The 22,848-nt window shown below is 33.6% G+C and overlaps 2 protein-coding genes across 2 annotated transcripts; one reads left to right on the top strand and one right to left on the bottom strand.

The window, feature by feature from the left end:
- Positions 1-619: 619 nt before the first annotated feature.
- LOC147803454 (uncharacterized) lies at positions 620-3,193 on the bottom strand. Its single transcript, XM_087151155.1, has 2 exons — positions 1,518-3,193; positions 620-789 (listed from the first exon to the last, which is right to left on the bottom strand). Exons 1-2 carry the CDS (start codon positions 1,770-1,772, stop codon positions 628-630), a joined length of 417 nt encoding a protein of 138 aa, XP_087007281.1. The 5' UTR covers positions 1,773-3,193; the 3' UTR covers positions 620-627.
- Positions 3,194-18,451: 15,258 nt separating this feature from the next.
- LOC147803453 (uncharacterized) lies at positions 18,452-22,189 on the top strand. The gene is made up of 4 exons (XM_087151323.1): positions 18,452-18,490; positions 19,319-19,526; positions 20,002-21,294; positions 22,050-22,189. The coding sequence occupies exons 1-4, from the start codon at positions 18,452-18,454 to the stop codon at positions 22,187-22,189; spliced, it is 1,680 nt and encodes a 559-aa protein (XP_087007449.1).
- Positions 22,190-22,848: the final 659 nt, after the last annotated feature.

Here is a 22,848-nt window from a genome sequence, read left to right as displayed (position 1 = left end):
TCTGATCACACACAGCAGCAACAGGTATCAAACCACACTGAAATAACTTACTTAATAAATCATTAAGTAAGATTTTCAGAGTGGCTGATGGAGCTGTTTGTGATGAAAAAAGTAACCAACAACCTGTTTCCACTTCTTGCAAAGACCACATACCATAAAACCAAGTACATGAGTTGCAAGTTTGGAAGTTTTTTCTGTATAGGAACCATAGTCTTCAAAACCTGTGACTTTACCCTTGTGTTTTTCATAGGTAAGTCCAGGTTTCAAAGACATCTCATCACAAGAAACAATACATATTCTTTCACGGGGTTTTAACTTACTGGCTATGAGCATCTTAGAGTTGAGCACAGCAGTTGAAAACACTGGTTCCAATTTAATACCTGACACAGCTTTTAACAATGTAGATTTGCTAGGCAAGTTTAAAAACTTTCTCAGTAGGCGATATGATTTAGGACTTGCAATGTACAACTGTAAGCAAAGATTTTTATCACTCACAGACCACCTTCGTCCATATTTAGACACATTACAAGATAACAATTGGCATTTTATTAAATGATAAATACTGGGAGTTACTAGAGGCTGTATTACACTCAAAATACTTTTTACATCCAGTGCAGAGCACTTTCGTTAGTTTTCCAGTTTTCTTTTCAAGAAGTATAGTTTGCTGGAAAGCCTTTTAATTTTTCTTGTTTTGGGAGTAATCACCCTCTGATCAACAGGCCTCTTTGTGGTCTGACACATCACTGAAGAGGTAGAAGAAGCTGGCTCATTGTGAGGATGAACAAGATCCTAAAAATAATGTAAAGAGAAATTAGTTTGTCTTATATAAAGATAATGCTGTAACTGTACATTCATGGAACATTGATAATACTATAATTTATTTAGAAAAATATTAAATTTCCTACGAATTCACCTACAGACAGTAAAAATGTGAACTTGGAATAATTATATTTCAGAAATTACACGAAAACAGAATAAGAATTAATTTATAAGAGTTAAAAAGTTTAACTTAATTTGCAAATTTAACATAATTAGTTTACCTAAGATGAAAAAAAAATAAAGAAAGAATTAAAGCAAAAAATCAACAGTATGAGATGTTTTTCCATCTTTAAGCTGAACACACCCATTAAATTAAACGCAAGATGAAAGATATTTTTAGACCAGAAAACATTCAATTGTTCCTAATTACTCTCGGCAGACTAAATTGATAATGACTGGCAAATCTGTAATTTCTTATACTAATAAGAATTAATAGATTTGAACTATTTGAAGTAAATATAGTTCAAAAAGTGAATTTTTGCTTCTTAAGCATAAAAATAATTTAGAAACAAGAAAATACAAGTTATATTTCATAATTTACACCAAAACAAAATAAGGGTTAATTTATAAGAGTAAATAAGTTTAATTTAATTTGCAAATTTAATATAATTAGTTTACCTAAAATGAAAAAAAATATTTAAGGAGGAATTACAACAAAAAAATTGAAATCTGTTGAGAAAAGTAACCTCATTAATTACATCAAGAGTATGAGATGCTGTTTCCTCTATACTGCTGCCAACTTCTCCTAACTTCTTCAGTTTTGTTGCCAGCTTGTTAATCAGAGAGGTAACTCCTGGCTTTTCAGGCAAAGTCAAAGGCTTCAAGTACTTCTCGAGGCTCGACGCAAAAGCACTCTCATCGAAATGAGCTGAACAAACTTTAAAGCGCCCATGCAGGATCTGCGCTGTCAAATTTGTTAGCTTATCATCGTTGATGACAGCACACCGTTTCATAGACCTGTAAGATTAAGTAAAAAATTTTACAACACAAAGACTATGGCAGCCACAACCATATAATTCAAGATTTTGAGCTAAAAAAGGACTTGATTATAGAAAATCCAAAAAGAATGACAGGTAAAACATTCAAAAACTGAATAAGAAAAAAAAATCTTAATGTTTATAAAATAACTAATTTTTACTCAGACACATATAATAAATTAGTTTCAATAATGCTTAATTTTTTAAATTGAATAACTTAATCAAAAAACTAAGTTTAAAAATTAAACAGTCATATATTCACATAAATGTATTTTCTAATCATACGTGTTAACAAATCAAGATGAGTAAAAAGAAAAAAACTTATAAAGGTATGAGAAAGATATAGAACAATAAGAAAATTTATTTATCGATCAAAAACTTAAATGCTGTTTTTATAACTTTTTTTTTGAGCCCGAATTCTTTTCTCTTTATCAGGGATTTGTTTTAAAATTTGGGCCACATATAGTCCACATGCATCCTCAAAGAAAGTTTCCTGAGGAGCAGGTATTCTGCTCAGAGAACTCATAGCTTCTTCTTATAGCTTCATAACAAATCTTCATCATTATCAGCCTTTCTTTTCTTCCTTTGCTTCAGTTTTGGTTTATCTTTTGAAGTCCCCGGACAGTTATCGAACGCAACCATATGTTGTTCATCATTCTGAAGGTTGATTAAATGTAGGAATGTAGTGGCGCAAGGTCCAGATAAGGACATGCTGCGCCAAACAATACGGTATAATAATTTAAAAGCCTAAGTGCAAGCAAAATTTAATTATAACACAATTGTAATTGATACCATAGTATCTACTAGTAAGAGAATAAGGCAAGATAAATTATCTAAAGAAAATCAGATAAAAAGTATGAGTACAAAATAAAACGCACGAAGTTAGTAAAATGTACGACGGTGATAAGTTATTTACAAAAGTGTATAAAACTGTAGATGTGCTAAAACTTTTATAAGCATTTAAAAATACCAACGACACATCATTCTGAAGGACTCCGTTTTCAAGAGTATCCGGTTGATCCTCTGTGATCTCTTGGCTATATGTGAAGGTTACCGAATTCTGAGGGTCAGTTGATTGCTCCACATTCTAAAAAATGAAATATTTTTAAGAATTACTAACTAGAATTGAACATTACAACAGCAGCAGATGTATACACTAGAAATTTAAAAATAAAATTATTTTCAAATAGAATTAATTTAGGGAGAAGAAACTAAAAATATCAAAGAATAAGCTAATTACAGTTTTTTTCTTTTTAAATAAAATAAGACAAATTTGGTTTTAATGATGTAGCTTTATGAATAAATTTCTTTTGCAATGTGTATTAGACTGGTCCAAAAAAAACTTTTTTTTTAAAATTTGAGGGTCTTAACCCTGAATACTTGTACACATGACAAAAGAAGCCCCCATGCAAAATTTCAACTCATTTGAAGTACATTTAGAGGTAGCTCAAAGACTTTGTAGTATGGGATTTTGCATTTCATATAAATAAATGACAAAAAAAAACATTGACACTATGCCTTTATTTGTATTTTCCCATCAAAAACCATGAATTGTACACTCATATATACATATTTCTTATTTATATCATAAAATACAAGGAAGCGAGCCAACACAATATCTATTAGTAAGCATATATGAAGAAAATCCTAATAAAAAATCATACATTTTGAACAAGTGTGGTTTTTTTAGTGTTCTTAAATTTCGTTCTGTGGGATTCCACAACTTGAAGTAAGAATTGTTTTTGTTCTTCATCTTTAGTTATCAGTTCATTGTAGTCTGTAATGAGCGTTACGCCCTTTTCCGAGCAATCATTTACTGTCTTTAAACATTTCACTTTCTTTTTACCATCATGGTAAGAATCAAATTTCTTCCATTCCGATGGGGACGAATGTAAGAAATCGCCTTGTATATTCAATGACTTAAATATCATCCAAGATTTTTCATTAACAAAGTCATGCAATGATTTTTCATTAACAATTCCGATTTCTTTTTCCTTTAATCGTTTAGAAGCATTGGTTACATCTTCTATATGTTTATCTATTTTAAACAACCTTTCAACCATTAAAACCTTATCTTCTGTGCTTACTTGACAGCTGAATAGGCTGAGCATGACTAAGTCACCGTTTAAGTACCACAGATGCCTCTTCAACCCATTGCTTCCAGCTTTTGAGATTTCTTTGCATTCATTTTTCACCAAATTTAAATGTTTCAAAAATTCTAAGTCTATGAAAGGTGCATCAGCTGCGTTAGAGCAGCGAAACCAGGCTTTCATGTACAAGTGTGTGCTAAAATCATTAAATCGTTTCAACCCTTTAGCCTCTCTTGGTGTGAGCTTGAACTGTTCACGAAACATGTATATTTTTAAACAATAAATAACTTTGGCCATCCACCATGCATGATGCATCCCACTTGAACTCCGAAAAGAAATCCGACTCCAATTCTCCAGTACAACTCTCAACGTGAAAATGTTCATGGGGAAGAACCATAGGTTTATGTCGTGTTACTTTACAAACAACACTCTAAGTTCAAATAAACAACCATCTTTATTAACACTTAAGAACATGGTAAATTTAACTAAACATTTTAACATAAACAAAATATAACAACTTTAAAATTCGCACAGCATAGAAAAAGCTGCAAATGAGTAACCGGCAAGAACATGCCTAACTGTTAGCTGGTTACTCACGAACCGACGGAGAGTGAGCTGTGGAGAGGCGGCCAAGATATATCAAAATGCATCCTGTGCGCGTTTCGGCGATTTCGTACTTCACGCATATACTCCGAAGAAATCTCCATTCAGGTGTGAGGTCAACGTCATACAACAATTATCGGCTGCAAGCGACGATATCAAACGTCGTAGATTCGGACTTTGCAAATCTGACCGCAACGCTACAGGTACTCCCCCTCCAGTCTAAAAGACGAAAAAAACAATTACAAACAATGTATGCAGTTATAAACATAGAATTGTGCATGCTAACATAATACGGTATACAAACATAAAGGTAATAAAAAATGGACAGTGCGTTTTGAACAGTGAGTTTTCTTGCATTGTCAACTCTTCTCTAAATGTAAGCAGGTTTTAGGCGGTTATGTTGACCTCTTTATCTTTAATTTTGGCGCTTATAAAATTTTTCATTATGATGTAATACCTCATAAGGTCCATCGTACGGTTGCTGTAAGGGCTTGCGCACGCAGTCTTGTCTAACAAAAACATGACTTGTCTATAATAAATCCTTATGCACAAAAATGTCTTTGTGGCAGCATCCCTTTGACATGATAGATTTAGAACCTTCAATGAAATTCTCTATTTCTTCAACATTGAAGACACCTTATACACAATTATTTACATAAAATGAAGATTTCAATTTACGAGCAAGTTCATTATATTCAGGATCACAATTTTCTAAAAGATCAATAATGGAGACATTCAATAAATAAGGGTTGGAAGAAACCCTGAACACTACGCGGCAGTGCCTATAAACTAATCTTTCATTGCATGGGTAAAAAAAATCTAAGATAATCTTTATCTTTCGGTGCAACGGACAACATTAAGAACGGTTTTTCAATGTCACTAACTACCCCAATAGGATAAATTCTGAAACGATCTAAAATATCAGGTATAAGTTCAATAAGGTTAATACCTTTATATAAACACTCGTTAAGAGAGGGTTTCCCCGTTTCACAGGCGGAAGCATCAAAAACCGGCCGTATCTTAGTGGTTTCACTATTTAATTTAATCACCGGTCTATGAGGCAAAAAATGACATTCGTTGTTTAATTCTGTTTGCGTCACGCATTCGATAATATTCAAATCTTCCCACTCTCTAAATACATTTTGGTAATCATTACAAAATTTACCACCATTTAATTTATTCATCATTCACAAATGCCTCTTCCATGTTAATTCTTCATTATTCGGCAAATTCACTGAATTATATCTCCACGGATCTCTGAATTATATCATCCCACTTCAAATCTCCCTTCAGGAAGAATTTTCATTTTATCCTTAAAATTACATAAATCAAGATTTTCTTTCTTATTTTCATCAAGAGAGGGGTCAGATATTCCTAATGCATCTATTTCCCATAGTTGTTTTAGATCAATGTTTCTTGCATGTAACGACAATGTCGTTAAAGCAGTATCTTTTTTGACCGAATTTAATTTTCCGATTACTGTCCAACCTAGCTTCGTTTTAATAGCTGCTAACCCAAAATCCAAATTAATTTTATTTCCCGTTAACAATTTTCCTATATTATCAGCCCCAATCAAAAGCCCAATCTCGGTTTCATCGCAAAAAGAATCCGATGAAATTATGTTTTAAAGTTACGCTCATTTTCAATCTTTGAAATGGAACCGCAAATTTTATTTTCAGAAAGTGCCTCAAAACTGCAGGCGTAGAATCGATTTAAATTACTAATCTCAATTGTAAACACACTGTGTTGTTTAGGCTTCGTTTCTTTCCCACCGAATAATGAATGAATTATCGTTTCATTTCTCAGAGGAGTGGCCTTTAAAAGAGTCATAATTCTCTCACTGACGTAACTGTTTTCATATGCTGAATCGATCGATTTTATCCTTTCGGGAGGGGTGTCCTTCTTTCAAAAATTAGTCCCAAAACCAGACTTCGCTAGCTGAACCATCTCTTCCCCTTACACTTCTAGGCGAATAAATGTCATTAAATCTTCTTAAGTGCGCGCCTTCCGTTTCGTTGTTCCGACGTCTCTCCCAGGCGACCAATACTTCTTCCGGTAAACAGGATTCTACCAAAGGGAGATAAGAAAATCTCCGTATTTTTCCTGGATCCTTCCAAGGCTTTCCAAAGCTCTCAGTTTTCCTTCTAATACGTCGTATAGCAATGGTAAATCTGTTTTCGATCTTCCATGGACAGCATTTTTCATAACTAAACTTTTCAGTTCTCGTACATAAATTTGCACAAGGAGGTCTTCGCGACCGTATCTTTCCTTCAGTTGTTTGATGGCTTTAGGGTAGTTTTCCGCCGTAGCCGGGAAACTCAATACTAATCGTTCTGCTTTCGATTTGGGTTCAACAGATTGCAATAAATACTGAATTTTATCTTCATCAGCAATGGTTTTGTCATCGTGTAACTTGTGGAATTGACTCCAAAAATACATGATCCTTAGCTTCGCTGCTAAATTTTTTCAGTTCAATTTTAGGTAGTTTAAACCTTCTGTTTTCAGTTTCGGTAGGAATAACAGCTTGTAATTTCGAATCAATACAAGAACACATTTCAAGAAAATTGTCTCTATAATTTTCAGCTTCTTTTTTAATCGTTTAAAAACAAGTCTTCGGTGTCACTAGATTGTAAGTATGAATTAGATACCTGTTCTTGATTCGTTTCCAATCCCTGGTATTTATACAACAGTTGCACTTTCAGAATCGAAAGCTGTTTCAAATCGGCTGTTTCTTTCATCACTTCAGATTCTATCTTCTTCAGGGAAAGGGAAAAAGCCGTTTCTAAGACCCTTTCTTCGCGATTTTAAGGCATCCATTCCATGTTCATCACGATAATTCGAAAGTTCGTAAATTCAAAGGTTCGTATTCGTACTCTAACACACACCGTCCAGCCGAGGGTGCCAACTATTTATGTTGCGAACAACATTAAAATAACTTCATAATCTATGGGCTGCATCTACCAGATGCGGGTGGGTTGTTAGTTTAAAAATAATTCAAGTTCATTTAACAAAAAACATTTATTAAAGGAAAAACGATAACAAGATCGCGAGCCGTTGACGCTCGTGTCATTTCATTAGGTGATCAAAAACAATAATAATGTCATAACTTTAATGGCTACATGCAGCGCCACTTACAAACTCCGTTCTCAACAGATGCTTAATTCTAGTAATATGTACAACTGGTTTTAAGGTAATTGATATAATTGTAACAAGAATTCTACAACAGACTTTTCTTAGTTTTAGAAAATATTTTTCCCTTACCGAGACATTGTATTACTATTTTAATGAATTGGAATTAACAATAACTTTAAAAAGTATATAAAAGATCAGATAGAGGAATGCCATGTTCCTAAGTCCTTACGAAGGTCTTAAAAAAATTTATTTGTCTTTAGCATTTCAGCATTAGTTTACTGCTACGAATAATGTATTTTGCACTAAACTCAAATATTGAAGGGTAATGCAATAAACACTGATACAGTTACAAAGTATTTATTGATTACTACTAAAACTTGAATAAATAGTTGTCTTACAACCCCTTAATAGGGATATGCAACACAGAAAAGTATTTGATACTAATAAATTTTGACTATCGTTAGTTGAGCAGGAGCAATATCATGCCCTCTTAAGTCCATTGAATATATTTTAAGTTTAAAAAGGACAAATTTTAATTAAAATAATTTGAAATGAGGATATTTCGTTTTGCAAATCCAGCAGGAGAGCGTGCGGTAATAATTTCTTGGTATTCTGGTATCTTTAGTTGCTTTAGCAATTTTAATATCTCTGGGTTCATAGGTGGCTCTTCATCACCTATAGAAAATTAATTAAAAATGTTCAGTAACTAAAAATTTTCTTCAATAATATTATGCTTTTAGTTTATTGATTTACATTTTTATGAAATCTATTACGACGACTCGAACGAAAATTTACAATTTGAAAGCGAGGACCATTTTATTTAATTTTATAGCAGTCGTTGAACAGCTGACCAGTTTTTTTGTAACCTTGTACTTTTGAACTCAATTCATAGGACAAGGGATCGCCTGGATCAAATAATGGAAAAAACACATCAAATATGAAAAGAACACCATTTCTCATTGTTCTGAATTATTCAATATTAATATATATTTATAAATATAAAAAGCATTTCATTTTAAATGTAGAAAAAAAAGTGTAGTCTACCATACAAGTAGTTTTTTATAGGGGACAAAGCATAACAAGCTATTGAACTTATAATGCAAAAATATAGAAACATGCTGGCTAGTATTCGCATATAATTTTTACCCGTTTGAAAATCTGATTAATATTAAGCTTTATATTTTTAATTCAATTACCCCCGAATTCACCGTTAACTCTTACCCACAGGTTTGGAAACTTGAACCGAGAGTTCAAAAGCAATTTCACCATTATTTTTTGACCGGCAGTTACAGGCATTTTCCTATTGGATAAGAAAAAACACGTGATAACCGCGTTGTTTGCATGATTCCCCTGCTGTTTGTGTTTCTCTCGGCACGTTGTTTTTTGAAGATTTTTTCGACACCTTACTTTTTTCGTCATTTATTTCATCTAAAGCTGTATTTTACAGAGACAGAAAAAGAATTGCTGATGCAGCTGGTGGAGCCTAAGCTCATAATAATTGAAAATGAGGAAACAAACAAAGTCACATCAGCAAAGAAAGCCGAATCTTTCGTGGAGATTGCTCGAGTGAATCCGAGAACTGCCTTGCAATTGCGGCAATGCTCTCAAAACATAAAAAAAAAAAAAAAAAAAAAAAAAAAAAAAGCTGCGAAAGCTAGGCAGCATTTAAGGTTACCTGGGAGAGGGGAAAATTCTTGCCTCAGTAAACCGAAACGGATGAAAGATACCTACAATGCCACTACTAACCCATCCGTTGAAATCAAGATATGACTGTGATTTTATGGATTTTAGGAAGTAAGTATTATTTTATAATTTTGTATTGTGTACCTATGAAATAAGGAAGTTTGATTTAATCTATATGTGTACATATCATAGGTAGCAATATTTTTAATCTAGAATCTTTCTGATTTTGTTGTTTAATGAATTTCTTAAATGTTAAACTCTTAGAATATTACTAATCAGTGTGCCTTTTTCATTTTTAGATGAACCTGAAAGTGTTCTTCCTTATACTTTAGATGAAACAGAAGTAAGAAGTATTTTTATTTTGTTAGCAAATAATTATGGATCAAATAATTATGCCTCATAATTATTATGCTACACATGTATTGCTTTAATCCAATGGCGCAGCTAAGGTTTTCAGCATGTAAGGACATGGACGCCGGCACACAGCTCTGAGCATGTAAGGACAATTTCATTAACTATTCAGTTTTTGTACTACCTTGAAATATGTTGGGGCTTTGAAATCATGCTTTTCTAGACCAATTTATTCGTGCCTCAGATTATGTAAAAAAAAATAAAAAATACTATAAAGTAAATTATAAATTTTCTAACATTGAAAGGATTTGCTATTGAAATTTTGGCTATTTCTCAAGTGCTTTAAATTAGCCAGTAAACCAATGTAATGTGAAAGAGAAAATGGAACAAAAATAAAATTGGCTTTGAAAAATATTTTCTCAATCTTTCACCGCTTCCCTTACCAATTTTTTTTTTTTTTTTTTTGAGGAAAAAAATCAACAAAATCTTTTAATTACATTAATAAATACAAGTAACTCAAATAAAACATAATACACAAGTTCTAAGTTGAAATTATTTAATTTATCTCAAATTATCTCGTGCAAATGAAAAAAGTTAAATATCAGTCTTTATATGGGTCATTCTCACAAAAACAGTCATTTTCATGTCCCCAGTATATTTTATGTTTGTTTTACAACTTACGAAAAAAATTTTTTCAGGGAAAGTGTCCTTCAGAATGCAAGCTAACAAAGGAATAAAAATAAAATTATCAATTTTTATTTTTCATTAATTTTAGGTAATAAAAATATACCAATATGTCATTCCCTCACTTGTCCCCACTGCTGATTTAAAAAAAGAAAAAATTGTTTCTGAAATAAAAAAAAATTTTTTTACAAATTTGTGTTTTTTATTTGAGAATATTGAAACATAGAATTCAGAAAATAAATTTTAAATTTAATTTCTGATAAAAATATTAACACAGCACTATTTTAAACTTTGTCCCCTGTGTTTCGCGTCATTCCCTCACAACAATGTTCTTATCACCTGCAATCATCTTAGAATAAAAATATTTTCATAAAAACTTCAGAAGTTAACAACTGGCATCATAGAACAAAATTGCAGTATGTTTCCATCTTCAACTTAAAGAAGCTTTGCTGTGGAATAAATTTGAATGAATCAAACCAGGTAAAATTTTTTACATTTGTCATTCCCTCATGTCGTTTTTTAGAGTAAAATAAAATACAACTTCATCGAGAAAGTGGATAATTATATGTTGCTTTCTTGTATGAATATAATTGTATGTGATTGACTTCAGAAATTAATAAAGCCTAACTGTTATTTTTAAATTTTATTGAATTTGTCATTCCCTCACTAGTGTATAAAGTGAGGGAATGACGCTGAAGTGAGGGAATGATTCAAGATGAGTATATTATTAAATTTTTTTTTTGTTCAATCGTGCCAGCCAATTTTATTTCCCAAACCTGTAAAAACTATTAAATATATAAGACTAAATTATAATAAATATTAGATATACTTAGTATGTTATCATTTTCAAACTTTAGGTAGATGTAACTTAGATAAAAACATGTATTAAAATAAAATATCATTCCCTCACTATTAGTGTCAGTCCCTCACTTTTTAAATAGTGAAAATAATTAATTTACTTATTAATTAATTTGAAAAATAAATTAAAAAATTTATAAATTGATTTATTAAACTAATTAATTTATTTATTAAATTAATTAATTAATTATTAATTATTATAAATTAATAATTATAAATTAATTATTTAAAAAATTAATTAACTTAAATATTAAGTATAATTTATAGGATATATACTTTCTTAAGAATGCCATTACATATTTCTATTAATATAGAAAGTTTCAGAGCTTTTTATTCACTTTACTTTTTTGGGATTTTATGAACTGAAAAATGACAGTTTTCGTGAGAATGACCCATATATGTTTACATCTTCATAATCTGAAAAATTATCTACATTATTTTCACTTTTGAACACCATTTTTTTTCTCATATAAATTCATTAACCAGTGTATATACAATTGTACGAAACAAAAAAATAGTCTACTGTCCCCAAAATAGCAAAACTCCAAACAAAAATTGGCTAACTTCCACTCTCAGCAGATTGTTATAAATAAAAATGTGATAAAACAAAGCATATTGATATAAATATTTGCAATATATACATATCCGAGTTAACTCTGGACTTGAGATAATCAGACAGAGGGTTAAAAAACAGTTATTAGTCTCTGCATTACTATACATGCTAAAGGAAATAAACCATGTGTTCACAAATATCTTAACAAACCATCAGAAAATAAACTTTGGAACTGCATTTAATTTTCATTAATGTAACTCTATGTCAAATTTACTTTGAATTTTACAGGATCAAGAATTACAGTTCACGTCAACACCATGTCTTTCCCAGGCGGCAGGAACTGAGGAATCTCCTGCGAAGGCCACCTTCAAACCGAGCTTCTCAATGTCCCGCAAACAGGCCAAAAAATATGCCGCCCAAAAAGCTGCTTCCATTGAAGAAAATAATAAACTGGAGATTGTACTCCTCAATGTCCCGCTCCTCTTTCAATCTGTGGGGTTGATTTGGTATCTTTGTTAGAGTCCCCACTTAAACTCTAAAAAGAAATATAACTCTAGGAAAGCGTTCCACATGAAAATGTGTCCGAGAACGGTTATAGGTTTCTTCATAAATAACACTAAGTTTAAATAAATAACTATCTTTATTAACATTTAGGAAACTTGTAAATTTAACTAAAACATTCGAACATAGATAAAACTTAACCACTTTAACATTGAAGCAGCATAGAAATAAACTGCGAAAAGGTAACCGGCGAGAACATGCCGGATTGCTAGCTAGAACCGACGGGGAGAGAGAGAGAAATCTGTGAGGATGCGGCCAAGTTATATCCAAAACATACTGTGCGCATTTTGCTGATTTCGCCCTTCACGCATATCTCCATTCAGGTATGAGGTTTACGTCAATTATCGGCTGCGAGCGACGTAGTCCAACGTCAGAGATTCGTAATTCGGACTTTGCATTTCAGACCGCAACGCCACAGGTACTCCCCCTCCAGTCTGAAAGACGAAAAAAAAAACAATTACAACAATGTAACAGTAACCATGTATGCAGTTATAACCATAAAATTGTGCATGCAACCATAACACGATATGCAAGCATTAAGGTAATAAAAAATGGACAGTGCGTTTTGAACGGAGTTCTCTGGCATTGTCAACTCCACTCAAAATGTAAGCTGGTTTTAGGCGGTTAATACCTATGTTGACCTCTTTATCTTTGATTTTGAGCTTATAAAATTTTTCATTACGCTGTAACACTTCATAAGGTCCATCGTATGGTTGCTGTAAGGGCTTGCGCACGCAGTCTTGTCTAACAAAGACATGACTTGTCGATTATAAATCCTTATGCACAAAAATGTCTTTGTGACAGTGGCGAGATGTTGGAGCAGGACGCAATCTGTTCATATATTCCCGTAAAACCTTTAGGAAATCATGATACTGTGGTAAATCAGTTGTATAGCATCTAAAAAATTCTCCAGGCAGTCTTAAAGAACAGCCGTAAACTAACTCTGCTACTGAAACGCCGATATCAGGCTTCAAACTGGAACGAATGCCCAAAAGAATTACTGGTAGAACTTCACTCCAGCGGTCAGTAGAGTGACATTTGATAGCGTTCTTGAGTTGCCGGTGAAATCGCTCTACGATTCCGTTTGATGCGGGATTATATGCTGTGGTGCGTCTCTTTTCGCACCCAAGAAATCGAGCCAATTCTTGGAACTGATTGCCTTCGAACTGTGTGCCTTGATCGGACACTATTACATCTGGTACTCGGAAGCGAGCTATCCACCCAGAAAAGAAATTCTCAGACACTGTATTTGCTGTCTGGTCTGGCATTGGAAATGCTTCTGGCCATCGACTATATCTGTCAACGCATGTCAGACAATACCTGTATCCTTTAGATGGAGGTAATGGACCTACTATATCTATGTGGACATGACTGAAACGACATCGTGGAAGAGGATAAATACCAGGTTCAGACTTTGTGTGTCGTTGAACCTTAGACTTCTGACACTGCAAGCAGGATTTTGTCCACTCCGAGACGTCTTTTTTTAAGGAATGCCAGACAAATCTTTGTCGGATCAAGTCAACAGTTGCCTGCACTCCTGGATGAGATAAGTTATGAAGATTTTCAAAAACTACTTTTCGAAATGCTTGAGGTACGTAAGGGCGTACCTTGCCAGTGGACGTGTCACACCATAGTTCTAAACCATCTGGCGTGAATACGAAAGGTTTGAGCTTCAAAACCTCTGATCGTCTAGCCTCATGCAACTCATCCCCAGAAGACTGTGTAGACAGATATATGAATTTCAGATATATGATATGACAGATATATGACCCAGAAGACAGATATATGAATTTCAGAAACTCTGGAAAGTGTGTCTGCCACTAAATTTTCGTTTCCCGAAATGAAACGTATATCTGTAGTAAATTGAGAAATGTATTCGAGGTGTCTTACTTGTCGAGGCTAGTTATTACCATTATTTTTACAAAACGCGTACGTCAATGGCTTGTGATCAGTATAAACGCAAAATTTTCGTCCTTCTAACATATGTTTAAAATACCTTACAGAGCTATAAATTGCAAGTAACTCACGATCATATGTACTATAGTTACGTTAGGTAGTTGTAAGTTTGCGTGAAAAAAACGCTAATGGTTGTACAATATCGTTATCAATCTGTTGCAAAACTGCTCCAATGCCAATATCTGAAGCGTCTACCATTAATGTAATTTCCGCATTGACTATCGGATGCGCTAATGTTACCGCATTCGCAACGGATTCTTTACAAGCGTCGAAAGCTTTAATGTTTGCCTCTGACCAAGTGATCGGAGTTTTATCCCTTTTCTTCTTAGTTTTACAAAGATCGTGTAGGGGGGCCTGAATAGTAGCAGCGTTTTTTAAAAATTTATGATAGAAATTTAATATAGCTAAGAAACGGCGCAATTCCTCAACAGTCTTTGGCAAGGGAAAATTTTGAATAACAGTTACTTTATCAGGTAGAGGTGAAATACCTTGAGTATTAACAAGAAATCCCAAGAATTGTAACTCCTTTTGGCCGAACATGCATTTTTCGACGTTTAAAATAATACCGAACGAGTTCAACCGCTCGAAAATTTGTTCCAATTGCATCATATGCTCACTTTCAGTTGCGGAAGCGACTAACACGTCATCTAAATATGCGTAACAAAAATCTAATCCGCGTAGGATTTGATCAATAAACCTTTGAAAAGTTTGCGCTGCGTTTGATAATCCAAAACACATGCAATTGTATTCGTAAAGACCAAAAGGTGTTATTACCGCACTTTTAGATTTCGAACCCGCGTCTAATGGAATCTGGTGGTAAGCTTTTACCAGGTCAATTTTTGAAAATATAGTTTTACCAGCTAAGCCAGATGAAAAATCCTGAATATGCGGTATGGGATAACGATCCTCTAAAGTGACCGAATTTAACTTTCGATAGTCACCGCATACCCGCCATTCATCATTCTTTTTTTTAACTAAATGAATGGGACTAGACCATGGGCTATTTGAAGGAGAAACTATACCCTGTTCTATAAGAATGTCAAACTCTTTTTTAGCTGCTTTAAGTTTGTCTGGGGTTAAAGGACGAGCCTTTGCACAAACCGGTGGACCTCTTGTAATGATAGAATGAGTACAGTATTTCCGCAAATCGTAGTTAAACCTAACGATTTTCCGCGAACCCGTGTACCCTTAGCTGAAAATCTCGAAGTACTATCAATCAATTTGCGATTTTTTATGTCAACCAATAAACCAAAAAATTCTAAAAAATCTGCACCCAAGATAGGTCGCACTACATCAGCAATAACAAACTTCCATTTGAATTGCCTTTTTAAACCGAAATCTAACGTTAATCTACGAAAACCGTATGTGTTTATTTTTGTTCCGTTCGCAGCGTAGATTGCTATCTCCGTAGTCGGTTGCTTAAGAATGTGTGGGTCGCGTGGAAAAACTGAAATTGACGCGCCAGTATCAACTAGAAAATTAAAACCTAATTTTCGGTCAAATATGTGGAGGCGACTGAACTTTAACCCACTATCTGTCGTCACCGAAACAGCAGCGGAATTCAGTTTTCCGAGTATGAACATTTACCGACACATTTTTTAGCATTTTTACCAAATTTAAAATGGTACCAACAATACTGTTTTTCCGAAGTTTTATTGACATTATTCGAATTCGAACGAGGCCTAGAACCAGACCGTTGACGAAATTTACTTCCATTGTAACTTTTTTGTCGAAAAGTCAATTTTTCAACTTTTTCGGAAAGTTCAGAAATTTGAGATTGTAACTCTTTTAAATCAACGGAAGAAATATTATGTTCTGTACTTGAAGTACCGAAACACGAAACTTCGTTTATTTTATCCGCGATTTGAGCCAAATCATCAAGTTTGTCTTTACTAATTGACAATATTTGCTGAATATTAATAGGGAGTCGCTGAATAAACAATGTTTTTAATACATCGTCAGATATTTGACTACCAGCTAACGATCTCATTTCATGTAATAGTTGTGTTGGTTTTTTCTCACCTAAATACAATTCCTGTAACAAAGTTCTCAATCGCGAACTTTCGGATTGTGTAAAACGTTTTATAATACGCTCCTTAAGAACCGTGTATGGATTATCTGTAGGTGGAACCTCAACGATATCTTTAACGTAGGAAAGAACTTCCATATCTAACGCTGCAACGACGCAGTGGAATTTTGTTAATTCTTTTTCAATTCCCGACATCACAAAATTTGATTCTACTTGAAGAAACCATAAATTTATTTCGGTTTTCCAAACGGGTGGAGCTCGAAATGCAACTCTGGCTATTTCGTTTTCAGCCATTATACTATCAAATTAACAATTTAAATGCCTTTGAAAATGTATTAAAAACTAGTACATTATTCAAGAAAAAATATGAATAGTTCACGAAAGCATTAATTCAATTTTACATTGTACTTTATGAATTCCAAATCAAATTGTTTACAAGTCCATGAGAATTTAATTAAATTCAATACGTTAAAATTTAAATTGCACTAGTGTATAGAAACATTAAAACCTATAAAAATGGCACAATGCACAGCTCTGAAAAAGAGAAACATTAACCAAGAAGTAACTACTCACTGCGTACCAGGTAGGCCAGCCAAGTTCAAGAAAAATAGTAATCCATAATTACACACATTCTTTGAATCCGAAGGATATCACTACTTCTAAGTCCGGGTCACCACTTGTGGGGTTGATTTGGTATCTTTGTTAGAGTCCCCACTTAAACTCTAAAAAGAAATATAACTCTAGGAAAGCGTTCCACATGAAAATGTTTCCGAGAACGGTTATAGGTTTCTTCATAAATAACACTAAGTTTAAATAAATAACTATCTTTATTAACATTTAGGAAACTTGTAAATTTAACTAAAACATTCGAACATAGATAAAACTTAACCACTTTAACATTGAAGCAGCATAGAAATAAACTGCGAAAAGGTAACCGGCGAGAACATGCCGGATTGCTAGCTAGAACCGACGGGGAGAGAGAGAGCAATCTGTGAGGATGCGGCCAAGTTATATCCAAAACATACTGTGCGCATTTTGCTGATTTCGCCCTTCACGCATATCTCCATTCAGGTATGAGGTTTACGTCAATTATCGGCTGCGAGCGACGTAGTCCAACGTCAGAGATTCGTAATTCGGACTTTGCATTTCAGACCGCAACGCCACAAATCTAAAGATGAGGCTGCTGTCTGCGGAAGTAGAATTTCAAGAACATTTGAACCGTGTTATGGCTGAAGACCCGAGATGCTTAAACATTTCAATAAATAATGCAATTTTCCACATAATTTTGTCAGTGTGAACTTAAGAAATAATAGTTCATTTGAATTAGAGCATTGCCTTATTGAGGACATACAGAAGAAATCATAAGAACCAGACGTCTCAAATGTGTGTTTCGGTCATTCTTTTTCAAACAGTTGCCATTCGCACACCTGAAAGTTCGATGCCCAAGGCGCATTCTCGCTATCGCGATATAACGCAATACAGTACCCCCCCCCCAAGTGAATTAGGCACTGAGGCTAGCTATACTTGGTGTTGAACCGGACTTTTCTGCCGGAGCGGGTGACTACTATTGGAGCTGATTCTGTCGCCGGAACTGTAGGATGTATGGGCATTGATGGTTGTTTTGGCACTGTATTGGAAGAGGAACATGATGAGGTCTGAGTTTCATCCATCTCTACAAAACTTGGCTTTAGGCGATCGACACTAATAGTTGTTGGCTTTTTATTTACCAAAATGGTGAAGTGTTTGTCAATTTTTTGTAGCACTTGAAAAGGTGCATCATATGGTCCTTGAAGTGATTTCTTTACACCATGCCGAATGAAAACGTGTGTACAGCTTTTCAGGGATGGGTGCACAAATGAGCCTGGCTTGTGAGTTGATGCCGGTGTTGGAGCCAAGGAATGCATAGTGTCTCTAAGGTTTTAGAATTGTCTATTTTCAAGTAAGGTTTTTATTTTGTTCTTCATTATTGATAATGATTTGAAGTTAAGTGACTCTGTTCTATTTATTTTAGACATGGATTGATTATAAATCCAATGTAAAGGCGAAGGCAAGCGCAATAAAAAACAGCCAGAAAAAAACAGGAGGAACTGGAAAATCCTTAACTGATTTGGAATCGAGAACGGCAGCCCTGATAGGAGATTCTTTGATTTATGGGATGCAAGAAATTGTTGATGCTGATTCGTTTATTGAAAGTGTGAGAAAAAAATTTATATTATTATTATGCATTTGAACTCATTTTTTTTTATAAAGTTGGTCCATTTTTCTATTCCTTGTAAAAATTTTGTAAATTTCTATTTGTTGTTTTGTTGAAAAGCATATATTTTATAAATGGTTTGATATGTATAATACATTAATTTTCAGGAAATGGATAGAATAAATTCATTTTTGAAGAAATGATTTTTTTATTTTTTCTAATAAGTTTATCAAGGAAAGCTGCTAAGTACAGAAAAATCTCAATTGTAAAAGTTTTATCACTTATGTTTATGTCTGTTACCAGACAATTTATGGCCGTCTGGTTTGGATTTGTTATTAAATTAATTCTTTATTATACGGGTGAAATTTGATAAATACCAAACAAACGATTAAATGATAAACATTACAATTCTTTGAGAGATTCAAAATATTTAGTTATTAATTTGTGAAGCAATTCATGTATTACATATTACAATTACCATGTTCATCAACATTACTTTTATGTTAAAAAAGATTTTTCAAAGATTTGAAGTATAGTTTCACAGTTATAAAATACTTTATTATTCACTTAAGTATTTGTTTTTATTCCATTTTCAGTTTTTTATGGTAATATTAGAACCACTGTAGATTTAATTTAAACCTTAACTCTGACAAAAAGTGTGTAAAACTTTTTCATTTTGCTGATTGTACATAAGAGTCTTTATTTTTTTTTGGATAGCATAAATTGTTAATTACTAGTTTGGGCACAAAATCTTAATTAGCTTTCAAATCCTACTCATTTAAGACACAAAAATATAGCCATAATTTATAAGTCTTCTTTACTTTGCAGCAACAGACCCCTTGTGGGAGCAAAAGGAAAAGTTCGCAAGAAAGTGAATCTGTAATCAAAAGGCCAAAGAGCAACAACGGCACTCTGTTGCAAGAGCTTCAGATCAATCAGCAAAAAGTTCTGAAATCAAATGCTCAAATTACTGAAAGTTTACAACGCATCGCTGTAAGCATGGAGAGACTGGCGGATGCGCATGAAAATTCTGCTCGTACAATGACAAATGTAGGAAACTACATATGTGTAGCACTTGACAGACTATACATATCACAGAATAAAGAAACTTAGACCATTTTTTGTATTTGTGATGTATTTACATGTTATGCACTTGCTATTTTAAGCATAATTTACTTTTTTAATCTAAATGCAGAATTTACTTTTTTATTGTTATTTTACCATTTCAGTACAAATTGTCTTTTATTATTGAAAACTTGCACAAGCTTTAGAACTTAAGGTTCAGTAATTTCTAAACCAGGGGTTTGAAATAGTGTAATATTTCCGCATACAAAATTTTTGGTTCCGATAACTTTTTAAAAGAAATTACAGAAATTGTTATTTGTAAATGAAGTTTCTTTAACAGAAAAAAAAAACTTGATGCTTCTAAAATATTCTTAACACGTTAGTCTCACAGCTGTGCATTTGGTTGAGTTTTCTGTTATTCTGTGTATCCTATACTTAAATTTTAGAACTTATTTCCCCAGACCACAAACGTATCGCATTACTACGCATATATCAGGCACTTATTCTAGCGCGTATTGATTATGCTTGTGCAGTATATGGCACTGCCTCAACTTCACACCTTAAAAGGTTGGATACAGTGCATCATACTGCCTTGCGTATATGTAGCGGCGCATTTCGTACTTCTCCAGTGGAAAGCCTGTATGCTGTGTGTCACCAATTGCCTCTAGATTTGAGACGAATGCAGCTCGGTTTAACATATTATTATCACGTAATCTCATCCTCATCACACCCTCTTAAACGGGAAACACTCGCAGTAAGTTTAGAACGAATTTATGATGCTCGACCCTCACATGTTCGCCCTCTTAATGCTCGTATGCGCTCGCTCAACCAATCATTCAATATCTGTGAATCTACTACACAATGTGTCGATCACTCGCTTATTCCACCTTGGAACGTTTCACAGTATCATTTTCATTCTGCATTCGAAGTATATAGTAAGTCTCAAGTAGCGCCTATCATTTTTCAGCAACTATACAAAGCTCATCGTCATAAATATTGTCAACATGTTCCGGTTTTCACAGATGGCTCAAAATCTCCTGGCTATGTAGGCTGTGGTATTGTTATTTCTGACGACACCTACAGTTATAAAATACCAACTATATGTTCCATATTCACCGCTGAAGCCGTTGCAATTCTGTTGGCATTAAGGCTTATTTCAACCAGTTTGAATCTGAAATACTGTGTTTATTCGGATAGCATGAGCGTATTGCGCCAACTCAAACATTTTGACAATGAAACTCATCCCATTTTGTGTTTTATACAGCATTTACTATTTAAACTTCAGAAGAATGGTTTTGATATTTTGTTTTGCTGGGTTCCAAGTCACGTTGGAATCCCAGGCAATGATTTAGCCGATACAGCAGCACGATCTGCCACTACTGCCCTAAACTTATCTGTACCATTCTCAGATGTAAAAGTACATATTAAAAAGTATATAAAATCTTTATGGCAGCAGCAGTGGGATAACCAAGTGAATAATAAGTTGCACGCTCATAAGTCAAATTTGGAACCCTTCCCTGTGTTGCGACTACGTAGTGCAGATGTTAAGCTTACCCGTCTGCGAATCGGACACACCAGACTGACCCATCTACATCTGTTGTTTGGTGAACCACCTCCTCAATGCAACACTTGTGATGTTTTACTTTCGATTCACCATATTTTAATCATTTGCCCGTGTTTGAACAGACATCGTCTTACATTTTTTGGTAGTTCTATTTTATCTATGGGAGATTTGTTGGGTGACTCTCATCATCCTAACATTTTTACGTGCTATTGGCATTTTAAATTGTATATAAGTTTTATTTTATTCATGATTTATTCACTTTTTACCATTTTACTTGTCTCACAAAATTTTACTGTGTTTTAACTTTGACATGATCTCAGCATTTTTACGTGTCGTTGGCATTTTAACTGCATATAAAAATTTTAACACGTCTATTGTTTTATACACTTTTGTAAATATCTTATCACCTTCGTCCACTTTACTTACTACGTATTATACTGTACTCATACTTTATATCTGATTTTATTTAAATAATTAATCTTGTCTTATTCACCTGCTAGTACTGTTTTATCAGTTATAAATGTATTACAATTAAATTTGAATGCACTTAGACTTTTAAACTATTTTACCGTACTGTTTGGCGCAGCATGTCCTCCTTTGGACCTTGTACCACTAAACCCTACATTCAATCAATCAATCCCCAGACCACAATATTTTCTCAACTCAATATTTTCTTTAACGGAAAAAAAAAACTTGATGCTTCTAAAATATTCTTAACACGTTTGTCTCACAGCTGTGCATTTGGTTGAGTTTTCTGTTATATTCTGTATCCTATACTTAAATTTCAGAACTTATTATCATTTTCGAAAATCCAAGTGAAAACTCTATTATTTTTAAAATAAGAACAACAGCGATACATGGCGACCAATGTGTTACATAAAAAAGCTTATGGGCCACTTCAGGGTTAAGTTTGAAAATTTTTATTTACAGAGAACTTAGAAGTAGTTTTGAATCAACTGCTGTCGCACTCTGGATCCTGCAGCATGACATCAGTAATTGGTGGCGGAGGTGGTGAGAGATGGCTTATGCTGATTGGCCGCTCAGGAATTGAGGGGTCTGGCAGTTTGTGATACCTACATATGTTATGTAGCGTTACACAGGCATAAATGATATCTGCAGCAACCTCTCCTCATGAGTGCATCGAAACCTTGCCTTGAGCACTCCTAGCATCGCTCGACAGGATTCCTGGTCCTTTTATGGCTTTTATTGTAATTAGCTTCTGGTGGGTTCAGAATCGGCACCATTAGCCAGGGCTCCAGTGGATATCCGCTGTCACCTGGAAATTTTTTTTAATTGCAACACATAGTACACGTATAAGAGGCTGTCAACATTTAATATTAGCTCCTTTTTATGCAAATGATTTTTATACCAAATCTGAATCATAGTTCTTAAAATAGTTAATATTAACTTTAAGTTATATGCTGATAAAAATCAGTTTAAAAATATTACATTAATGTGCTACTTTGAAATAAATATCTTTTTACATTATAAGCATTTAACTACTGAAAACCATTTCTTGTATTCAGCTGTACGTGACTAATATCAACCAAGAATTTGGTTCCTGTTGAACTATGATCATGACTTTAGAGCGCGAAGCTGTATTTCTCCATATACAACTCCAATTCAAAATATTAGAATAATGAAAAATAAAGCACATAGTGGTTTGAGATATGCATTTATTTTGGTAAAAATGAATACCTGAGAATTTAAAAGTGTGTTAGCACATTCT

The sequence above is a fragment of the Parasteatoda tepidariorum genome, chromosome 9 (genome assembly GCF_982258835.1).
Source record: "Parasteatoda tepidariorum strain Cologne lab strain chromosome 9, Ptep-v5.0, whole genome shotgun sequence".
NCBI lineage: Eukaryota > Metazoa > Arthropoda > Arachnida > Araneae > Theridiidae > Parasteatoda > Parasteatoda tepidariorum.
This window is presented reverse-complemented; position numbering and strand designations above follow the sequence as displayed.